Source organism: Brachyistius frenatus, unplaced genomic scaffold, assembly GCF_029030835.1.
Source record: "Brachyistius frenatus isolate BFR_SWC_R1_liver_20210118 unplaced genomic scaffold, ASM2903083v1 Contig_62, whole genome shotgun sequence".
In the NCBI taxonomy this organism is placed as follows: domain Eukaryota; kingdom Metazoa; phylum Chordata; class Actinopteri; family Embiotocidae; genus Brachyistius; species Brachyistius frenatus.
This window is the reverse complement of record NW_027210661.1, coordinates 422,131-446,917: the sequence shown is the minus strand read 5'-3', so window position 1 is coordinate 446,917 and position 24,787 is coordinate 422,131. Positions and strand designations below refer to the sequence as shown.

Genomic DNA, 24,787 nt, shown 5'->3' with positions numbered 1-24,787 from the left:
GTAATAGAAAAAAAATAAAAATACTGATGTGTTTGTTTTTTTTAACATATTTTATTTGCTCGAATCCTGTTGAAAGGCCATTATCTTAACTGAGCACAGCTAAAGCAAGGATGTGAGACATGAAAAACATCACATTATACTTCAGTTTCGTTAAATAAACAAGATATAAAGTGTTAATTAGTGAGCTGTGGAGGTGGTGCTCAGTGGTTCCAGTTACCTTCTGACAGAGCCCTGCTGCCTGATTCCTCCTGTTTCTTGTCTTTGCGCTAAGCTGAGCACACTAGCTGCTGGATCTCACAGGCTCCTACTCCTAAAGAGAAAGCGAATAAGTGTATTTACCAAATTGTCGAGATATTCTTTTGAGGATAGACTTTGACATTGAGGCTGTTACTATTTGTGGAAGAAGCTTTGTATCCTTCACTTCACTTGTTTTACTTTCAGATCCTATCTTGAAACATCAGCCTAATTTTAGGAGGTGGAACTCTGCGTTGGTGAGTGAAGTTGTCCTCGTTGTGTCAGAGAGAGTGGTAAAAGTGACATTAAAGATGTCTAAGAGAGTGAAACTGAAGGTTTTAGTGGCCCACACCCCCTTCATTATAGGTTAATGAAGAGTTAATAGGTACTTTTGTTGGAGCAAGCAGGGCACCGTTGAAATTCAGACTCCATTTCAACACATAAAATCGCAGATCTGCTTCCCCCCATACTGCCTAAGCTACATACCCTGCAAAGATATATCTCGCTGTCTGTGTACACGTGTGCTCCATATATCGGTATTCTGACCTTGTCCAGCAGTGCCACTGTGGAAGGTGCACCAGAAGTGATTTAATACATTTTTTGGGGGGGAGGGGAGGGTTGCAATCTGGAGAGGAAGAAAAAGGAGAAATTAACATAAAAGAGAGAGAAAGGAAGACAGCAAAAGAAATGATAAGCAAATAATCAGTATTAAATAGAGATGGAAAATGGTATGTCTACACTGAAAAATAAATCTCAAGTTCTTCAAGCCATATTTTTGCAATTCTCTAAGTATTTTGTCAAGTCTCAGGTGATTCTAGGTTGAAAATACTTCCAATGTTTCAGGTGTGAATCTGACAGTCATTTTGTAAGTGCAGATGTCCAGTTTGTCAAAAGAAAATTTCCATTTGCACCAAATTGCTTTAATTACTGTGATTTTTATGTTAGTCAAAGAAGGGACCATAAACAACAGTGAGACCAAAAGAAAATGGATATTTATATGCATCACACAGTCAGGACAGAAATATATTTGGGGTGGCAGACAGGCCAATTAACAGTCAGCACAAAGTGTGATAGAAGAGATGTATGATGTAGAGATTGTAAAATGAAAGCTAATTAAAACTCAGCTTCGAAGCCTTGTAATTCTTCCTCTGACTCTCTTATATTTTTAATGATTGTTCACCTGAGCAGTAACTTTCACCACTGCACCACTTAAAGGAGAACAAATTATGAGAAACTGTTCACTTTTAGAAGTCAACAAAGATCTTTAGTGCTGTGTGAACAAAACTCCTCCAGAGGAAAAACTGGATCCTCAGAATGCCATCTGGGTATAGTAATTAGCTGCTATGCAGAATAATGCCACTACTTTATTTAATAAGGGTAACAGACTCTCAGTGTTGCTAAACTTTAAAGGTTCCAAGTGGCCATAAATTGGAAAAAGTTAAATTGTTTTATGAGTCATTTTTCTGCCTGAAAGCTGCATAAAGATCCATTCTTCACCGAAGCTTTTTATCTCCTCCTCTCTCTGCCGATTTAGGCTCTTATGCGTGTGAGCCAACATGTCGTTGAAAACGTATAATGATATATCGTGTTCATTTTTTGTGAAACGATAAAGTGGTAACCCTGCATCACATTCTGTCTCTCTCTCTCTCCCTCTCACTGCACAATATGCTGTAGCTTTGCACCACATTTCAAAGTGTTAGATTTCGAGAAAAGTGATCAGTCAGGCTGTGACTGATGAGATGAGGTGCAATGAGAAAAAGTACACCCCGCATTTTGTGTGCATTATTGCTGAAACTGCAAATCAACTAAATGATTAATTAAGTGAAAGAAACTAAATTCGCAACTATTTTGATCATCGATAGTCAATTATTCATTGCAAGTCATTTACAAAGCAGTGAGGCTGAACATCTGTCCAGCCAATTGTTGTGCACTTCAATAATTTTGTCATTTTATACACTAAATGATTCATTTCAAAAACAGTCAACAGACTGACCAGTATAGTTACAGCCTGTTGCTTTGACTCTGCAGAAAGATGAAGCACTGGCTCTTCACTTGGATCCTCATTTAACTAAATCATCCAGCACTGAACCTTATCAAAATAAAATATGTAATTTTTCGAAATACCAAACACCCATCTCTAATAAGACAAGAGTTTAAGATGACAAACACCCCATCAGATGTTTGCTTATAAACCGACCAAATACTCACAAAGGAGCAAATACTGAAAGCAGACATTCATAATGTTGCTGCCTCAGAGGGAAGCTTGTACGCATAATACAATTTTAATTTAAGCCTGCTCTATAAATGTCAAAATACACATGCAAAAACTATGGCAAGCTTTAGATTGATGAGTATGAAGGCACACAAGCTTCAGTTGGAATAATCATAAAGTAATATTGAGATATTAACATTTCTATTGCATAGTGATACATGTACAATATAACAGGCTTTATATTAAAATAGATCAAAATAGAAAAAAAAATAAACTCAAGTAAACATAAAAAGTGTAACTGTCTCATAAAACAAAAACAATTTATAGACCTGAGGTTTGAATCATTCTACCGATATCACCGTGGAGACGTGACGAGGAAACTGTTATCATCTCTCCTCTGCCAGTGCTTCTTGTTTCTCTTTCCGATGCTACAGTTATTGTCTTGGTGTTTTGGGTTTCATGTGTTCTTTCATTCTCTATTCCACTCTGTGGCAAGAAAAAAGATTCTGCTAAATGACGTCAGCAGGAGAGACATTTGCAGATGCGTAATATCCTTCTTCAGAGTAAATGTTTTACGGTAAACAGTAAAACTCTGCCTCTCTCCCCAAGCACACACACACACCCCATTATGATCATGGAGATACAACAGTAAATCATGTATAAGTCTTTAACTGTACAAAGAGGCTACAGACCCAGAGGATTTCCTGTTGGCTTTTACTGATCAGGCTCTTTGAAATTGCTTCATGAAGAGGATTACAGTTATTTGAGTTTGTCAGTGTTTGTTCAATGTTCGGGTAAGCTCAAAACATCTATGCTGTTATTTTACATTTCAATCCATTTTCCGCTGCTTATTTAGGTCGCGTGTCACTGCAGTAGCTTTCTCCCTGTCCACTTCCTCCAGCTCCTTCAAGGGGATCCCAAAGCGTTCCGTGGCCAGATGAGAGCTATAATCCTTATAGCATGTTCTGGGTTAGCCCGAGGATCTCCTCCCAGATGGACATGCCTGGAGTATCGCCACAGGGAGTCGTTCTGATCCAATACCTGAGCCCAGCTCTTTGAAATGTGAAGGAGTTACTTCCAGATGTGTTGGAACTTTTAGACTCATACTGTACAGATCAATTGACCATCCATGACATGAGACTGCACAGAACTCCCATTAAGTTTTGCCCAAATAAAGTGTCATAAATAACATTGCTGTGCTTTCAGAAATATTGAGTGAAAAGTGAGAGCGGCAGCGTCACTCTGTTTGTCTGCTATGAAAGGAGCGTAAGAATAAGAAAAAACAAATGGAGTCTAAGATTGTTGGAAGATGCAGGCAATATTGTCTGTCTGATCTGCAACATGTAAATTGTCAGTAATACTAAAACAATCTCACAATTTCTAACAGATCTCTTAGCGGCCATGAAAAAAGTACTGCACAAACTGGTTAAACTGCAAATCAGCCGACCACAATTTAAGACGCAAATCCACGTGATAATCCGAGAGTCGCTGATCTTTCAGGTGTTGTGACCACCAACTGTGCATCTGATGACAACTGATCTGGCAATTCCGCCCGATTATACATTTGTTGATTCTTTCAGGGCTAAAATCAGGCTTACTGGACACACTGTCTGTCTGTCTTTAGCCTCACTGGAGACCAAGAATGAGAGATACTTAAACTCCATCATTTGGAGCAGCACTTCATTCCCAAACCAAAGAGGGAAATCTGCCCTCAGAATTAGAAGTCTTGAATCTCATCCCAGAGGGATCAGTTAAGTATCGTATTTCAATAACATCCCCTTGAATAACATTTTGCAGTTTCTGCTTCACAGCTTACCACGTACATATTGTTAGAGAACTGCAGAAGAAATCTGGTGGTTTCAGATGATAAAATATGAAAAAACGTAATGTTATCATTCACAAATTCCATATGACACTTGGAGACAGAATTGGTGTAAAGATCTGCTGAGGCTAAAGTGAATGGGGAGTAAATACCATAAAAAAGCAGATGGAAGAATAGCATTGCAGGATGAAAAAGCTTAAAGAAAAGTTTATCTGATTGCCATACGGAAATAATAAACAAGGGCGAGTTTAAGAGGTAAGGCTCAAATCAAGCCTCAGGCCAGACAAAAAAGAAAGAGAACAAGGGTTCGTACCTTTTGCAAAATGTTGGGAAATGTATTAAGGATCCTACTGCTCGTCTCGCTCAGGCCAGACAAACATTTGTATTGTGTGAACAAATTACACAATCAAGCAAGCAAGAGAAGGTGAAAAACTTCTAGAGGCACTGGTTTCCACAGAGAGACTTTGGCAGTGCTTTGGACAAACTGGTGCTCAGTGAAGGTTACATAACTTTGAGCGAAGACAGACAGGTCTCACCTTTCTAACTGCATTTTTACAATATGCTTAGTATTGTGATTGACAGGTTGGAGAGCTGCAGGAAAATCATTTGCATAAGTAAATAAGGACATCCTGAGCAACTTCACTGTTACCATGGTGATGGTAGAAGATTGTGAGGGACACATTGGGCCAATGTTTAAACTGCAAGAGGAGAGACGAGACAGGTGCTCTTTGTGTGAGTGCACGTGACACAAAGGCAAGATCAAGCGCCCCACGCACATGCACATGCCTATACAGTAGCCTTGCAGTTAATGTAAATGCATATATGCAAATACAAGTACTTTCACAGTGGCTTCAAAGATTGAGCAATCTATTATAGACAAAGGCAAAACTTCAAAGCAAGGGCTCTTGGCTGAGTACATTCCCCACACACTAAAACCCTCCTCACACTTCGACATGTTTTTTTACCTACCAACACACACAAATGGACTGCATTAGAGACAGGCCCGGCAAATGGTCCACAACAATTTTCTACCTTTTCCCTCATTTAATGTGACGCTTTCTCTTGTTTGTGCTGAAGTAAAGAGTGCATACTCATTATATACATCAAACTAAAGGACGGCACCTTCTCCCCTCATCTCTGAAACTCAGATCAAACAGACATGAGAAAGGGCAGACAGAGATCAAATGCGTCTGTGAGAAACTCACCTAAAGGACGTCTCCCGAGCCCCCACCGGCACACTTAACACACTAATCCAATGTGAAGAAATGCACACTTGAGTACAACACACACACACACACACACACACACACACACAAAAATCACATTTAAAATGTGTCTGAGTGGCTAAAGGTTAGCCTCACAGAAACCAGTCTAAATTCAACGCTTCAATATGAGATCTTAGTCTGGAAAACTTTGACTGAGAATGGACTGAGCCCGACAGCAAAGCCTGACCACACACCAGACTCTGAAAAGATGATAACAACACTTGCTGCTTCACAAATCCCCTCTAACTTGTGTCCAACTATTTAACCCCAGCAATATAGAGCTGAAATGACACAGGTTTTATGATTACAGATTAGCTAACATTGCTTTGTTCAGACGGCAGGCAAATTGGATTTTTTTTTTCTCAAATCAGATCACATCACATCACCAACCTATCTGCATGGGTTGCTGTGGTAACGACATATGGCTAGCTTCGCTGATGACGCGGCTTTCCGACGTGGAAGTAAAGTGCCAGCAGACAATTTATTTCAGTATCTGTCCACGGACTGTCGTCTTGTTTGTCCTCCATAGCGCCACGATCCACCCCCTGTAATAGCGCTCTGATAGTGGCAGCGTAGATTCTGCTCACAGTGTAGAAATCTGATTGGAATCGCATTTCAAACCAACTCAAAATGTGGTTTGGATTCGAGTTGCAAAAATCACATTTCAATCAATTCGATTACAATATGGATGTGACAAAAAAAAACATATTTGGGCTGGTGATCTGAACGAGGCCGATATCAACAGGTGACACACAGACAACTGGCATACTTATTTGAATGGCTATTCACTAGAATATCTTTTAAAACCTTAGGTATTCCTCTGAGACAGACAAACAGAGAAAGAAATAGATTGATCAAGTGTCTGTAAAGATTCTTATTCATCCAGGACATGGTAAATCTAAATGTTATCCAACTGGACTTGCTTGGATTTCTCAAAGACATTTCGCCTCTCTTCTGAAAAGTTTCTTGCACTCCAACTAACTGGAGGGAGTCCCTGGCTTTTAACCCCTTGTGGGGTCGTTAACAGCTTGAAAATGGTTGAAGTCACATCCTGTAGACGGGTACACAGCTCACTTCAGCGAGAAATGCTGAGATTTTACGAGCGCATGGTGCAACACAGGAGCTGCTCAGAAAAGGACCCAGCAGTCCATCTTCATCTGAAGGGGATACTCATTTGAGAACAGCGGTGTACACAATTGTGGCCAGATAAAACCAATGGTTTGAAAGAGGAGTGACAGAAGCCATATGTATCAAACTGGAGTAACCTTCACTTGACAGAGGATGTGGTCTGTCACAACATTATCAGCCACTTACAATGCAGACCTGAGATCCATTCCCAGGATGCTTAACACCCACTAACAGTGGGACCCTAAAGACCCACATCATGGCCGGGCGGGTGAACGATATCAAAACCCATTCAAGTCATAACTATTATGACCCAAACAACTCGTAGAATGGCCGGGTGGTTCTTAAATGTGGCCTCAAGGTGTTAATGATCTCATAAGAGGTTAAGAAGCCAGGCAATCACCTCCATTCAGTTCGAAGTGAGGAAGCCTTTCGGATGAGAGGCGAAACGTCTTCAAGAAATTCAAGCCAGTTCGGTTGCATATGGATAATACTTAAATGGATGTGCATACATCCGGAGAACGTTTCATTAATAGTCCTTTTTATCGAACTCCTGCTTCAACCGTTAATAAACTGTTAGGTGATGAGCAGCTTGCCTCTCTGTTAGTGCTCAGACTAATGAGACAAACAGCAGCTCGCTGCCACAGCCTGCACTTTGCGATATCAGGGAGGTGCCTCTAGTTTAATAGTCATTGACCGGCTCATCCCTCCTTTCTACTTGGCTTCCTGATGGTCGATGGAAAGAGGACTAATCTGTTCATTGTCTTTACTGAAGCTGAGTAATGTAAGAGAGATTATTATTGAAGGAGGAAATAAAACCTGAAATGAGGCCTGTTTCTGGGAAACTCTAAAACATGGTTGTATAAGGGAAAGTGTGTTTTGCAGAATTCTTTTATAAGCTTGTTCTCGCTAAGGTCTGTTGTCATGTGCAAGTAAGGTGCCGATGTGATCGCAGGAGAATAATGACCACCTTATGGGCTTACTGCACACATTATGAGATAAAACATACAATCATTGCATGGACATCATTATTTCTCGCTTCTGACCCTCCACTGCTGTCGCCCGCCTCATCTTACGTATGCATGCCTTTGATTTTCCTCCACAACCTCACCTCCCTCCCCTCTCTGAGGATAGCCGTTTCCATTTCCTCCTCAGCTCTTCCTCACCACCGAGCATACTGTAAACACAGCGGAAATACTGTCGGAGGAGGATTACGATCCCTCTGATCTAGTTAATGGACAGTTATGGTGGAAGGCAGAGTAGAGTTAGAGCGGGGTGGACTGTTCCAGAGGTTTCCTATCTGAGTGGGTCAGAAAGAAGATCAACCCACCGTTCTTCTCCTCCCTCCTGCTGCTCCTTCGCTGCTCTTTATACACCTCTCTCCTCCTGGGATCTCATAATGCTAGACTCATTGACCATGAGGACTGAGTATCTGCGAAGGAGATGGGCCAAGGAGGGGGACAAACCCTACATGTAAGAGGAAGAGAGGAAATGGATTTAAAAAAGCAGACTGAGAAGAGATGGGGGAAAAAACTGGAGGCTGCAGAACAGGGAAAAGAATAGAGATGACAGAGGGAAGGTGTGTGTGTCTGTGTGTCTGTCTGTCTGTGTGTGTGTGTGTGTGTGTGTGTGTGTGTGTGTGTGTGTGTGTGTGTGTGTGTGTGTGTGTGTGTGTGTGTGTGTGTGTGTGTGTGTGTGTGTGTGTGTGTGTGTGTGTGTGTGTGTGTGTGTGTGTGTGTGTGTGTGTGTGTGTGTGTGTGGAGAAAGAAGTGTGCTGAAAAAGAACAGTAGAGCATACAGCCTCAGGTACCAGATTGTTATTACCGCTGCAGATGGGAGGGAGATCCTTCCAACAGATTTATGTTTTGTTATATATATATATATATATATATATATATATATATATATATCACATATATATATGTGACATATATACAAATGTGAGATATATATTTCTGTCACATATATATGTCACATATGTCACAACCAAGTCTGTATGTTGCCCTATGTAAGCATGCATGTGGGTACATGCTTGTTCAGTTTCAGTAATGTCAGCTAAATTGCATGTTTTTGAGATAAATAACCAATTAGAAGCTCATGGGGAGTTTGCAATGACATACAGCATCCAATCAAATCCCCATACGCCAGCTGTAAACTGTCGCTCTCATCAGAATGCTGCACACATCCTGCTCTGACTATCCATTCAAATGATCCAAGACCCTGCACTCACAAAACCAACAGGAAATGTAAAACTAAAATGGGAGGACTCTCTTTATTCTCTGCGTTTCCCGTGTCATCCCCCTGGGCCCTGATCACCATCTATCTTGCCCTCTGCTCTTCTTCATTTGTCAATTCTTCTCCATTTGTCTAACGGCTTGTATTGATTTGTTTTGGAGGGGTCATAAGGTGTTCTTAATGTGCCACTGAAGATGGCCAGTGTGTTTATATTTGTGTGTCTTTGCAGGTCCACAGACAGTAATAGTTAGCATTTATCTTTGGTCAAGATACAGACGCAGTGATGAAGAAAGAATCAGACATTTTTACACGCACACCTGAACCTGCGTATACACTCAATCACACACCCACACAAACCTAGGCTCTAATGCAGAGTTATTATCCTCATAATCCCTCTAAAATCCACTGCATCTTATCCACCTTCTATCCCCTCCTCCTTTCAGCTTTTTAGCCATCCATCGTTCTCTCTCCACCTCCTGGAGACATTAGCTCTCTCCTCTGCTCATTTTCCCTCTCTGCCATATAGCCATGATGAATCTCTAAGATATCTTCCCAATGGGCTTTTACAAAATCAATGGCTATTTTGGAGCACCACTTTCTAGTATAAGCTTGTGTGCAAGCTGGGGTGTGCGCATTGTGGCTAAGTAGAGACTCGCATGCTGAAAAATCTCATAAAAGAATTTAATGAAATCATTTCTTAGTCTCAAATAATAGCTGGGGGCAGTCCAGCAGGAACGACTTCAGGCAGGGTCAAAAAGCATTGGCTGGAATGTAATTGCCTTTGCTGCAATAGCTCCCAAGTACAATATACTGTACATTGCAGCAGCTCTAATTTCTTTTTCTTTGAACATAAATCAATCTTAATTGTAATCATGTCTAGTTTGTAGTAACTTTGTTGAGCATCTGTCAACAAAAATGCTGACTATTTTTTTCAAATTTAGGAAGACATTTTTCACTCTAATTGATTGAAAAGCCTTTAAGCTAATGTTTCAGTTTAAAGGTGTATATATATATATATATATATATTTAACAGTGATAACACAGGCTGGTTGACCTCTACATTTCTTAGACATTTTTTAAACTATGATGTTCACTTCAGTCAACTGACTATGTCTGTGTGTATACCAGGATTGAATATTCCTCTGGAGTTTATAGTTTGCACATGCAATCACATTTTCTTCCCTAATGGATACAAATGCAAAAGTTAGTGTCTCTCAGGAAGCTAGCTGAGCCTGGGCCAGTTTTGACAGGAAATAAGCTAATAGGCAAATGTCATGGCTATTAAATGAGTTAAGCCCGATCGATGTCAACTCCGGAGCAGAGGTGTTTTAAATTCATTTCAAATGAGACACCAACCGACACCAATAAAACATTTGTTAGCATCTGTCGGCAGAGACGGAGGGGGAGGGGGGGGGTGCTGTGTGTTTGTGAATGTGGATGCGTGTAAGTGAGCCTGTGCATGGAAAGGCAATGGGAGGGAAAGCAGGGGATGACATGGAGTAAGGGTGGGAAAAGGGGATTAAGGGGTGGTAGAGGTAGAAGCACGGATGAAGCCGTCACTTTGCTTTGTGAGGATTCTTGGTGGTGAGAGATGAGAGAATGATCTCCCACGCTGGCTGCAGAAATGCTTACACCACCACTTTCCCTGCACCCCAGAAAAGGAGGGCGAAAAAAGTGCAAACATGTCAGAGAGATAGGAGCAGATCAATGTCCACAAACACATTCAGCAACCAGGCAGGCACAGGCACACTAACTTAATACGGCCTAAGCATAGATGATGTCATGTTTTTTAATCTACATTTCACAGTCAACTCTGTCTTTTTTTTTTTTTTTTACTCTTTTTTTTTCTGTCTTCTACCGAGAGTCCTGCTCTGCTCTCAACTATCCATCACGTAGAGCATTTTATTAGTGATCAGGCAGCCCCGGAGCAGTGTCGGTTTCTTCGCAATGACAGACACAGCACTGACGCATTACACCTTCACCCTCATCTCAGCACTTCAGCTTTGATCATTTGCTTGTGTTTCCGAATAAAACTCCCCAAAACATCCCGGAGGGCCACGCTCAGCTGTGAATCACTAGGAATCCACTCGAGCAACAAAATCAGCACATATGGATGATCACAGGCAAATGCGCATTCATACACGTGCACACGTGCACTCCACACAACAAAATAGGACCATTTCAAAGAGAAATACAAACTGCACATGCTGCTGAACAATAATCTATATTTATGCTGATAAAAAGCAGCCGCAGCAGTGAAATACACTTTGTATCCATAACAGCCTGCAGATCTACATCTATTAGTTATCGCTGGTTTAAGGTCGCTGCTGTGTCCAAGACCTCATCTGTATTCAAAACTGCAGTCAATAGTGATTAGGTATCTGTCTCCAGTTCAGCCGGAGAAGTAGATATGTAGAATGTTAAGTTTAGCCAGAAGCCAAGTTGAAAACATGACCTACACAACCATGACTACTGCCTTCAGCATTTCGCCTTAAACATGTTAAGCATTTTGGTGAATACCGGTATTTTCACTTCTATCTATGAGGTTTAAATGGAGAAGTAGATGAGAGGACTGATGCCATTTTTATATCTGTATGGTAGATATGAAGTTACAGCTCGCTTAGCGTAACATGAAGACCGAAGCAAAGGAAACAGCTTTTCTTACGTGACAATTTATGTGGTCAAGGAAGTTGCTGCACCTGCCAAGAAATAGTCTCACTTATAACTCCACAAACTGAGATTTTTTTACATCATGGTGTTTCTTTAAATGCTATGTTGTATCAATTCATATTTCTCTTTTTGATATTGTAAAGCAGTGTCTTGGTGCTATATAGAAATATTGAGATACTGTATTCAACAACTGCGCCATTTAGGAGATGCTGTTTTGGCTGCCATACGTTTGTGATACAACAAATTCACTCTTATTTTTATTTAAAAAATTTCCCCTCGGGGATTAATAAAGTATATACCTACCTACCTACCTACCTTATTATCTCATGTCCACCGTCAGCACAGCCCAGTGTCCAACTTTATATGTGGAAGAAAACGTTGAGCATTTTTGGTACTTTTTGATCAGAGCCAGGCGAGTGGTTTTATTTTTGCTTTGAGTCATTATGCTAAGCTAAGTTTCCCTGGCTGTAACATTTAATGAGCAGATATGAAAGTGGTATCACTCTTCTCATCGAACTCAGAAAGAACGCCAACAGGCATATTTCCCAAAATGTCAAATTTTAAATTCAATTTAATTAGTAACTCTCTCATATCACAAAATTACCATATCTTAGGGGATGTTATGGCATTATTAATCATTACTCTGCCAAGTGCTGTGATGCTATTCTTTATTTATTTATTTTTGTGTACACTCACTTTCAACCCTACACCTACACAGCAGCTCCCACAGGTCAGCCAACAGAAAGCAGTCATCTGTCCAGCATAGTCAAGCTATTGATTTACAATCAATGGGCCAGGCAGGACAATAGCAGAACATGTAGGGCCTGCCCCTCAGAGCATAAATAATACATTTGGGGATAGTTTTACTGCAGGCTTGAGACCACCATTTCTGGGAATGCAACTGAAATATCAACTTGACACTGATGCAAAAGAGTTGAATTCTAGGAGGTATGCGAGTGAGTGTGAAGCAAGGATGTTTTCTGATGTAACAGCAGAGGAGGAAGGAAAAAAAACAAACAGCGTGTGCTTTGCAGTGTCTTCTCTGTGCGCATATGTTCAATATCCGAGTTTCATGAAATATGCATGAAGTATGTTTGAGCCTTCCCCCCCACCCATACAGGCCAGTAGTGGTCCTTCAAGCCCACATGAGCTAATATGAGCGCCCACATACACATACCTCCACAAAGACACAGATATAATGTGGCATCCCAGGCTCACAGTGATGAATGTCTGTCCTTCACAGAACACAACAGCCACAGAAGAGTGATACAGTGTGAATGAGGACAAACGAAAAGAGCCAGAGCCAGAGGCAGAGAGAGAGAGAGAGAGAGCTCGTGAGAAACAGGGAAAGAAAAAAAGAAAGTGCAGGTAGGAGTGTTGTGTGTTGTGGGCAGAGGAGGAGGCAAGAGGAGTAGAGAGGGTAAAGGTGGAGTGAACAACAGCAGTGCTTAAACCCACCAAAAAAAATATTTGTGACTGAGAAATGGCAGTTTGGAGGATAGAAAGTGAGTGTTTGACCTCAAAAGAAATTGTGTTACTTCTAAACTTTCTATATTATAGGAGCAGACTCACAATGCACTGGAGGGGTGTGGCTTGTTTGGTGGTGGAAGATGTATTCAATTATTTTCCCCAAATGCATAAGTATTATTAGCAAGGTGCTCCAGGAATTTCCTGAGTATTTTTTGTAATTGTAAAAAATAACAGGAATATGTAATTTCCCCACCAACGTTGTCACTTCCGGTTTTTCCACTTGTTTGGGTGTTTGCACAGATTTTTTATAGCTGATGAGAGGAGAGGTAGAAGACTCTTGCTGGTTGTAAATGAGGAGTTATTTTTGTTTATGAAGCAAGTTTTCTTTGGAAAAACAACAACATGTCCCAATACTTTCAGCCGAGCTCCTATTAGGGACATTTCTTTGTCGAAAAATGTTGGGAATTTTGCAAAATTGCAAGCTCCCGCAAATATTACGTAGATTGTTTAAATCTGCTTCAAGATCATGATATCCTGGAGCAACTAATTCGCAAAAGTACTGAAAATATAAATTGTACTTGCAATAAAATGTCCCGAGTGTTATATTCCTATATATTATATTACGGGATTACTATTACTGATGGATTCCTGTGTGAGTAACATATTACTACAGTAGCTGGTGAAGCTGGAGCTAATTTTAACGAGATGTTTAATATGCAACAATGCACCATATACATTTAAACTCATCATGCATTTTGTATGTAAAGTAGCTGTCAGACAAATATAGTGGCGTAAAAAGTACACCTTTCCCTCTAAACGTTGTGTATTGGTGTTAAAATAGTGTGAAATTGAAAAAGACAAAGAGTAAAGTGCTTGAGTATGTGGGGAAGGTTGACTTTAATTTACTGTAATCTCAGTTACAGTAAATGTCTAATTAGGAAGACTTTTTTTTTTTGTGTAATTAACAAACTCAGTCAACCAGAACAAACAACCAAAAAAACAAAGCACACGCACGCACGCACACACGTACACACTCAGAGTCTCACCAGGACACCAGCCCATCTGTTAGCTCAGGGGTTCTTGTTTTTCTCAAACAGTGCTTAAAAAGAGAGTCGGAAAAAAAGAAACCCACACACACTAGTGAGTATTAGAGACATGACATCATATTTTTCTATGCTGAGTCTCTGCAAAGAGCGTGGGCAGGCGTGCGCGGGAGGTTTGTGTATCTCAGTGTGACTACTACACTGAGAGACGACAGACTGTGCATGTCTGTGTATGTTTGTATGCGTGTCCGCATCTGTCACTTAGAACTTGAGCCGATCTAAAGGCTTCTTTTCCGCATCTCCACATCCGTCTCCCCGTCTCTGCTGCCTGACTTTATTTTTTTTCCCCTTTCTCCTTCACTTCTAACTGTTTATGTGGTGCTCAGACGGTTGTTATTTTCTCCACTGGCTTTTATTTGGCTGCCATGCCCTGTGAGCACTGTTTAATTCTTCCCCCACGGCTCCCTCAGGAGAATGCAGGGGTGAGGAGGGGGGTGGGGATGAGACGTGGGAGGACAAGGGCAGAGGCACTTCATTAATCAATCAACCAGCTTTGAAAATTTACCTAATTAACGGCTAATTACAGATCTGGGCACAGCGCCAGCTGGCATCCCATCTACCTCCACCAATACTACCCCCGTGGTCCCCCAAATGACATGAGAGGTAAACACCCCTCCCTCGCTCCCTCCTTCTAGCTCTCTTCTTTATTAGTCTATCCAGCCATGCATCCACTCACCCCTTTGTTTTTCACTCTCTGCAGAAACAACAGATCACAGCTGATAACTCACACAAGACAGACGATAAGTTGTCTCGCCACATGGTTCATTCTCACATCGCACCATATGGTTGTCTGTGGGATCTTTTTTTATTTTTTATTTTTTTTGCAGCCTTACCGGAGAGTTACTGGTGGTCATCACAGGGTCCTGGAGGCTCTCTGATGACACCGTCTCACCCCAGTGATGGCTCTGTCTGCGCGACAAACTTGCACGCCAGGCCCTCTGGATGCTGGAAACACACGTGGACAAAATACATATATCTGTGACATCCACAGAATACCTCATCAAAAGATGAGCAGAATTGAAGTTTGGACATGATGTCCTGGCTGATGGGGACACAACTCACCAGGTTGAATTTTTAGAACCAGAAATGTTAGCTTTTCTGGTAGGACTAACAATTACACTTGGGAGAAACGTTAAATAATAAAATATGACATTATTTACTGTTGACACTGTGATTATGGATGACTTTTACAACCCTTCAGCAGACCTAACTCACTGAAAAAAACATAATAAAAGAGTAAATTCCAACCAAGCAGCGCTTCACTCATTTGTCTTTGAGCTGCTGTTTTAAAGCCTCGAGTATGGAATTTTTAGTTGTCGCCATCTTGTTTTTTTGATGGCAGAACAAATCACATTTGGGACGTGGTAGGAGCGAGGGGGGGGTTTCTCACTGAGAGCCCGAGGTCATCAGGCCAGCCCATCTATACTGGTAACCTGACTGCACCCCTGGGTTGTCAATCAAACAAGGCATGCCTGCAAACATTCCTCTCTTTGATGTGAAATGTTTAATTATTAAATAAATAAGCAAATGACTTCGTAATGACTTTATAATATAAATTATTGATTTAGTACTTCATGAGGGAAGTTGATGCTTTTTAAATGAGACTCTTTTGGAGCTGGAGGTTTTTTGCAGCCATCCCCTGGTGGCCCTTAGTGGTATTGCGCTTCACTTTTCAGACCTGGAGACTATGCCCATTTTTTATGTACAGTCTACGCTTTTAAGCAGGGTCAACAAAAAAAACAAGACTTTCACAGGATGTCAAAGACTTAAAAACTGTCAAATTTTCAAAATTCAACTTTTAATTCAGAGTTTACAGTGGTAAAAAAACACCAAATGAAACAAAAGCTCTTTCCACTTCAACAGAGAGGCTTCTTTATAAAACTGAAGAAAATACATGGTGAACACAGAGTTAAAAGTGTCAGATAATACATCTCCTTTTTTAAGATTGCATTATTGGCCTCAAACGTATGAATGACTTGTGAATGATATCAGTGCTTCATACCATATTTCTCTCTCTCTCTTTCATCCTTGACTTCTCTATCTTCTCTATCTTCGGTGAACCTCCTTCTCTCTTGGCCGTTCTCAAAAATATTTCTTTCCGGTATTTTTTAATAACTTTATCTATTTTTCTTTGCCTTTTAAACTTGCTCACACACTTTCTTGACCTCTCCCCAACTATTTCACCACAGTTCACAACCTCTACAGGTGGCTCTCTGCCTATCTCTCAATCTCCACTCCCCTTTCATCCCTGTAGTCACCCCAACACCAGGGACTAGGAGGATCAATTACCCGATGAAGAAACACATTCACCTCCAGTGATGGAGAGACAGCTGAGCCAAATGGAACAAATTAAATTAAGCCATAACTTCTAGCTCCAAAACCAATACCTTTCCTCCGCTTTCTTCGCGCATCCCTGTTTTCTTCACTTTTATTCTCCCTTTGCTTCCTCTATCTCTACATTTCCAACCTCTCCATGCTTCCTGTTCCACTGTAAGTTTATACAAACACTTTAATCTTTCCGTCTGTCTAACCTTTGTATACCCCAATCATGTTCCCTTTACGCAGAAAAAGCTTTCTCTTCTCTGTCCTTGACGGTCAGGGAAGTGAAATCCTGAGGCCAGAGCTGACCTTCCCTGTTGCACCTGTAAGTGTGGGCCCATGTTTAAGTAAAATGCTGTTAGATGGAGGTATACATGGGGTCAAGTGCACTGTGCGAGTCTAAAACCTAATCAGAGCAAAGATTGAATCGAAGCCTTAAATCAATTGATATCTCCCAGCGTTCCTTTAAGATAATGTAGAAGAGAAACAGATATTATGTAAAAACAATCATAGAGAAAAATAAATAAGCCACAGGTGATACTCACATAATAGCCTTTTTCTCTAGACGCTGTTGTTGATCACATTGACGAGGGCTATTGTCATCCTTCTCCTCACTCCTACAAGGACAGTTTCTATGGCAATAACAAAGCAGATAAACAGAACTGTGAGGTTCGAAATGATTTGTTAACACAGCACACACTGTTTGCAAGTCAACAACAAACTGACAAGTTTATCTTTCAAATAATATTGTATTTTTAGGAAGAGCTTGCTGGAGTTCTAGTGCCAGAATAAGGACATCCTATTGAAAAATAGCATTGGGGCTTTAGAATACAGTACAGCATGTTCCTATTGTAAATTGAGGTCTTCCTATATATATATTTTTTTTTTCATGTAACAGTTGGAACATTTATGTGATGTGTCTTACCTCTCCACCTTTTGAACTGCTTGCCCTCCGCTGTGGTTGCAGTAGCGATGATACTTCTTCACTTCTTCCTGCACAGTGGAAAGTACCAATATGTCAAGAAGGTTTTCAATTCCCTACGCCGAGGATATGACACAGTATGAACTGTCCTTTGATGAGATACAATAATAAATCTGTATTATTTTGTGAAAATGTAATTGCTTCCCCACCTACACACACTGTCTGTCTGGCACAGATGAACCAAAACAAAAGACAGTTTTTCTTTTCAACTTTTGTTTCCATTGTCAACTTATTAACCTTAAGAGAGCCATTGTGTCTGTGGCGTTAATGCAAAGGAAATATGAACATAAATAATCATAAACACAGAGTTGTAGAGGTATTGCTGATACATAGCAGCATGTGTGGTCTGCAGGTACCAACCAGCCAGATACCAGCTACAGACCAGTGGCTGAGGCCCATCTTGGGCAACGCATCCATAACGTTTAGTGTTAACCCCTCTCTATCTAGCAAGCTGCAAGCATTTCACCATGTTTCTCTTCACGTGCTTACATCTACATCAGGGGTACACGGATACATTCAGCTCACAGATCATTAGGATACAGGATCTAATGACCATGATGAGATAGAGGACATTTTGTAGTGATGAGCCCAAAGAAAATGATCACTCAACACTGTCGTTAACTTCAGCTCTAAGGAGTATTTTAGTGTCTCTTAGCATACTCGTTTTGGTATTTACAGCATGCAGTTGTTTTGAATAACAGCAGCTCAACAGCTGTTTTCAAAGAAAAAAGCTGTGATGAACCTACAAAGTGAGTGACTGCTGGAGAACATAGAAGAGCAGGTAGCAGTAAAAGAGTCAGATAGTTTCTAGAGTTGGTGAAAACCAAGATGGAGCTTAAAAAAAAAAAGAGTGAATAGCTAACTTACAATTATCAGGTGTACAGACACACTAATCCAAATGAATGAGAATGATGCTTCATGCCTGCTGAATGTGTATGTAAGCACGAGGAGCCATTTGAGCTCCTGAAGGTGATATGCCATTGTTGTGTTTACATCTTTATCTGTTGTTTCCATGTGGCCAAACAATAGTGCAAAAAATGTTTTGTTTTCCTTTTTTATATTTACAAGAAGGAAATAATTCTGCCTTGTTGCATTGTCTTTCCCCTACCACACAAGTAGGCCACAAACCCCAATTTAAACATCATAACACAAACCATAGTAGACTTATTGAGGAAGGACAAATATCATTAATGAGTTCACCATGAGCTTATCAATAATTTTAGGCCACAATTTAGTAGTTCACATTTTTGATTGTAGCCATTAATATTTCAGATCTACAAAAACCCCAACACTTTTGGAACAATCCTTGCTAAATGCTAAATATTGTGTCAGAATACATCGTTTTACCTGCAGTGTATGCCTATGTTTGTGTGCATCTATAAGCTTCGGTGGGGTACTGTACAGTTGGGCACACATGATCCAAACACTGTGCGTTGTTGTATTAGTTGTTCTGGATTTTCTTGCTTGTCCACGAACCAAAAGCCAGGGAGGATTAAGTGTTCAAGATACCAGGCAATAGGCCAATACGGGTTTGGAAGATAACTGTATCAACAAGTGTTATGCTGTATTAACTGAAGACTTCCTCCAGATGCTCAACCCGAACTAAGAAGCCATGACAAATGATGATGGCAGCGTATAACTGGGGAACGGAAATACATGAATGTGTCATTTTTAATCAAAACAAGTTTGATTTATGCCGAAATATTCAGCTGCAGGTGTGTGTGTGTGTGTGTGTGTGTGTGTGTGTGTGTGTGTGTGTGTGTGTGTGTGTGTGTGTGTGTGTGTGTGTGTGTGTGTGTGTGTGTGTGTGTGTGTGTGTGTGTGTGTGTGTGTGTGTGTGTGTGTGTGTGTGTGTGTGTGTGTGTGTGTGTGTCATAAATTGTGTAGTTGTATAACATGATTGAACATTAAGATCATTAGTACGATGATTCAAACAGTCTATCACAGTAAAAGTTGACTAAAAGAACTGTTGCTATTTCTTTGAGGTTTTAAAAGTCCGGAACACTTGTTGAGCTATGTTGATCATTTCTTGCAGTTGTTCGTTTATAGCTACTATCTTTTCTGTATTTATAGCCGACTGTAATGTCTTGGCTCTCTGGACCAGATAAAGTGCACCAAGTTATATAGGAAATACCAAGGGAGCAATAGGACTGCAGCAGATGACAGGAGAAACACATTACTTGTAGCCTTTAGGGTAATCTATTAAATCAATAGCCGAATACATAATTGCATTGAGACTGGGATATTAACAGAACATCTTCTGCTGGGCATGTAAACAACTTAATCACATTATTTTCAATATCAAAATAAGGACAATCAATAGACTGAAAGGCGATGTACAATGAAAGTAGACGGTAATAAGGATTATCTCGCTGAAAAATGGGAAACAGCCGGAAAAGAGGAAGGAAGGGAGCGAAAACAACAGCACAGAGCAGAAAGTCTGCTTCCCTTTAATTGATGAGTTATTAAAATCATAATTTCTCAGAGTCCTAGTTCTATCACAGAGATCGATGGCAGGCAGAGCTGAATGTCCTCACTACAGTGCAGACACACAAGGCACAATTACTCCCTTGACTGCGTGATAGACACTCAGGCCTTTGTGCCCTTCAGTCTAGTGTGGTCTCGCCGTGAGATAAAGAGACACACACACACACACACACACACACACACACACACACACACACACACACACACACACACACACACACACACACACACACACACACACACACACACACACACACACACACACACCTGCACAGCCACGTGTAAACACACAAACACACACATCAGATCTGATCAGATCTCAGAGGACTTGATTGCAGCGTGGTGGCGCGCTGAAACATCTGCATCAGACTATTGGCTGTTTAGATGTAGCTCGACTTGCCAATCAGCCTGAGGAAATGCACAATCAGAGGAGCTGTACCAGTGGAGATGCTCATTAATCGCAACATCGGAAATCAATTTACATGCGCAACGCGTGCCGGGAGTAATATGGAAGTCAACATTTACTCTTTCGCCTGAGTTTCCGAGTTCAAAAAGAGCCCGTTGATAGATGTAGGTGTTAATCATGTTTTCATGTGACTGCATGATCTGAAATGTTATTTCCTCTTAGCTATGGTGTATATTAAAATGTTTATTTAGTTTTACTAGAAACCTTTAAATCCTATTTGAGGTGAGGGAGGGAAACAAAAGCAGGAGAAAGAAAGGAAAAGACATTCGGGTTTGGTAATGATAAACTATGTAAATGATAAACTGTTATTGACTAAAGCTGCAGCGAAAGAAGAGTTACACACTGATCAGATAACAACGTGCAGAGACCTATACATTCACAGAACACCCAGGTCCCTGCGCTTACACAGCCATTAATACCAGGCTGGACGAGGAGCAGTAAAGTGACATTTCCTGTAGAGCCATTCGCAGTTTTTTTTTAACTACAGGAAAGAGCTCAAATGAAAGACCAATTTAACAGCATGTGCATTAGAGGTACACTAAACTTACTTTAAATATCAATGAGTCTTTTGATTTGTCTTTAATCCTCATTCATCAAATCCTGACAGGTGATAAACTGGAAAAAGTGCTTGGCAATTCTGTGATATGGTAACGGCCGGTCTGTTATTTGGTCAATTATTATCTGCTGACCAACAGACTTGAAGAAATTGAAACTACATGTGTGGAGCCAGTTTTACTGTAGTGAAACATGCTGGACATTCAACAGGTTTGAAAGAGGTAATGTGGGATCTGCAATGTGGACAAGAGCATAATAATATATCCCAAGAAGTGTGGATGTGGGTCGGGTGTGACGAGTCGAGGTGAAGGGGGTGCGAGGGTGAGAAAATGATCATACACTCTATATAATGCAAAAAGGAGCACTTGGAACTATTCCCCCAGCTACTATTCACCGGTATAGAGCGGTTCTGGTTAACATATGGTGAGGAGGGGAGTGACAGCATACACGCACGGCAATTATCGTTGAGAGGGCTTCCTTCAGTGATCAAAGACGGCGCTCACACTTTAAGACCAAACCAGCCTTCCAAGGCATGGTTAAGGACTGGGATGGAAATCACTACAAAGCTGGTACGTGTGTGTGTGTGTGTGTGTGTGTGTGTGTGTGTGTGTGTGTGTGTGTGTGTGTGTGTGTGTGTGTGTGTGTGTGTGTGTGTGTGTGTGTGTGTGTGCGCGCGCGTGCGTGCGTGTGTGTCCATGCATGGAGTTAGGGTGCATTTTAATAAAGAGAAATGACGCATTATGTGTTTTCTGTGGCATTGAACCAGAGAACGAATGAACACACACACACACACACACACAGAGGTTATACTATATATTTCTTAATCATATGACCGTGGCAGGCCGAAAGACAGAGATCTGTCAATGTGCCGCCTCATTTTGCTGCTGTGCAGGTTATTACGACTTAATCGTGAAGCATTTGAGTGAGGTAGTGCGAACGGCACTCAGCACAGCTCTGTCCCACTGGGGAGGTACGATAATGCGCTTCTGAAATATGACACTCTCTGGCACCACACTCCCACTATGTACATCCCTCTATATATCACAGAAGGCTGCATCTTTGTCGGACTCCCAAGGCAAGTGAGCTGACGCTGTCCTGTCCTACGACACAGGGTCTGAATGACATCGATGGAAGTTGTTTTTTTTGCTCCTGTTGAGCATAAACTCGAGTCGATATAAAAGGCGGCACGCTGGGACGTGTTTTCTCCATGTTTAGTGAATTAGGAGCAACAAGGGTCTTCGTGCATGATACTGATGAATGGTTTCAAGATTCCAGCTGCTAGTGGTGTGTCAAATATTTCACCTGTACTGTATATTTCATGCTTAACCCCATTAAATGTGACCGCTTTGGCATGCCGTTTAAATAAACTCAGTGTAAAATGGTTAACAACATGGGTCCATGGCCGTAAAACTCAGCTGTCTCATTGATTATGGGGTAATAGCAAGATAGATTAATGAGTTTCTCAGGGGTTCCCGCCTCGCCAATGAATCTGCATCACTCACACAAACACGGAAAAGTGGAGCAGCCTCAATAACCAATAGCCTGCATTTGTATCCTCACTCATAATCCGCACACCAATTACTGATGAGTCCACCAAACTTCTTTATGTGCTCCTTGGCAGTCTTGCATGAACCTCGTCTGATGTGGCTTCTCACGGAGTTCAGCCAGATCAATTTAGAAATGTCTTTTTTGGAAAGTGACACTGAAACTCAGCAGAAACTGACTGGAATAAATCTGGAGTCTAAATGAGAACGTTTAGGGGTATGTACAATAAACTACAGTAGGTGTGTAAGTGTATGCGAGTGTGATGGGGGGTTGTGGGCGGGGGAGGGGGGTCACGATCATAATATATTGCAGAGTAAGTCGAAAGCTGTGATGGAACAGTGCTTTCAGATCTCAGAGGCTCAATAGCCTCAGCTGCCGATAATGCGCAACGCTACATCACTGGCATTAAATATTCAGAAGCTCAATACACCCAGGTGAACTTGTGCACCTACGCTCACCCAGGCACACAAAGGAAACATCACATACTTCTCTTTAAAGCAGCTGCCTGTTTCACAACATATAATAAGGCCTCGCTTGTGAGGAGGAGGGCATGTCACATCACTGAGCTCGGCAGTTCAGATTTGCCACCACAATTCCTTGTTGAAAATGAAGTCATTTATAATGGAAGGTACAATATGAAGTATTAATGAGACCTTTTCAGCTGTCACCATGACAGGATTCTTAAAGTGGCTTTAGGCCAATATAAAAAAGCAATTTCCCAAACCAAATTGAATTCAGTCAATTGTGCCATTTGAATGGGGTGAATGAGGGACGCAAAATTCAAAGCAGTTAGTGGACCAGCATGGAGAGAGGGAACTAGATGATGATGCTTTTCTGTTGTCTCTCCAATTGTGGAATAAATTCCTCAATGTCATCATGTTGCGGAGACTTACAGATATATATATTTTTTAAATAGATCTTTTTATGGCAGCCTATGTGCTGTGCTCTTTTCTGTTAGAAGTGCAACCCAGCAGTGGAGGCATCAACTTACTGCTCCAAAGCAAATATCAGAAAGTGAATTACATCATTCCTGAAATGTTCCCTCGTAAAAAAAAGATAGCCTACCAACATCCTCTGAAAATATCACCCCCATGTAAGACATACAATTTAATTGACAGCAATGAAATATACACAAAAATAGTGTTTTTTTTTTTTTTTTACCTGGTTATTAATGCACAGAGCAAGGTGTTTCCTCTCCCGAGCCACAGCCAGACTCCCGCTGCGCAGCCTCATCTCCTCTCCCTGGTACATGCTTCTGGAAGGACATCACTCAAGTTAGGACACAAAACTCTCCAAACATGAAATATGCCTTAAGCTCTCAGCAAGTGAGCAGCCAGTACACCCTGTCCAGCAGCAGAGAGCAGCGCTATGCAGGGTCGAATCTGTCATCGGTGCCTGTCGAAGCAGCCTGCTGTGCCGAAGCTCCACATTCATCCTAAATTAACACGGCTGCCTCACATTTACGACTGAGACTGGATGCAATACTAACCTGTACGTGCCGTTCCGCAGCATGACGAGCTCTCTCTCCGCAGTCAGACAGAGATGAAGTGACCACTTTGAGTCGGGAGCAGCCGGTGAGAGACCAGACTTGGAAAATTCTGGCAGCCAATGGGATGCTGAGCGTGTGCGCGTCTTTTTTTTTTTTTTTTTTTTTTTTTTTTTTAATACAGTGAACGCGAGTTGACGGCGTCGTTCAATTTGGCAATCGGCTTTAATCGCAGCATTTATTATTTTGCACGACTTTTCTCAGGGGGTAGGGTGATAGCACAGCCTGGTAGGCCTACTGTAAATCTGCCTGCTGTGCGTTTTAAATGCGTTAGAACTGTTTACGTCTCCAAAGTGTGGGCTGGGAACAAGAGGGACGCACAAGTTAAACAGACACCTCCAACTTTTAATAAAGCACCTCCTTACAACACCGAGGTGAGCTGCTGGCAAGTCAGGTATAACGACACTTGTTCCATCCACAGGTTAATACAGGTTTACGTTGTGTTAATGGCTGCAGACCATCCGAATCTGACCTTTTGGATGGAGGGCTTCCAGATCTGTCCGGTGAATACTACAAAAAAAATAAACCCCCTCCACTCCCCCTCTCCCCTACCAGCGTCCTACAGCATTGTGTGGGTGTAAATGATGCACTGCTGTGGTTGGCGCTGTCTTTGGCGCCACAAGATCAGCACGGTGATCTACATGACCAACCTCTAAAACGTGCCGGCCCTACCTCCACTCATCATCCTCATCATCGTCATCATCAGCAAAACAGATTTTTTTGTTTTTGTTTTTTTTGGTCAACCTCCACA

The 24,787-nt window shown here is 41.3% G+C and overlaps 1 protein-coding gene across 1 annotated transcript in view; it reads right to left on the bottom strand.

Annotated features, from left to right (window-relative positions):
* schip1 (schwannomin interacting protein 1) overlaps positions 1 to 24,058 on the bottom strand; it is a 194,622-nt gene extending 170,564 nt beyond the window's left edge. The window contains exons 1-5 of the mRNA XM_069706288.1: positions 23,980 to 24,058; positions 23,652 to 23,745; positions 17,381 to 17,448; positions 17,001 to 17,087; positions 14,970 to 15,081 (exon numbers count right to left, since the gene is read on the bottom strand). Of these exons, the coding sequence (XP_069562389.1) occupies positions 14,970 to 15,081; positions 17,001 to 17,087; positions 17,381 to 17,448; positions 23,652 to 23,745; positions 23,980 to 24,002 (384 nt within the window). The 5' untranslated portion in view covers positions 24,003 to 24,058. The remainder of the gene's footprint in view (positions 1 to 14,969; positions 15,082 to 17,000; positions 17,088 to 17,380; positions 17,449 to 23,651; positions 23,746 to 23,979) is intronic.
* Positions 24,059 to 24,787: the final 729 nt, after the last annotated feature.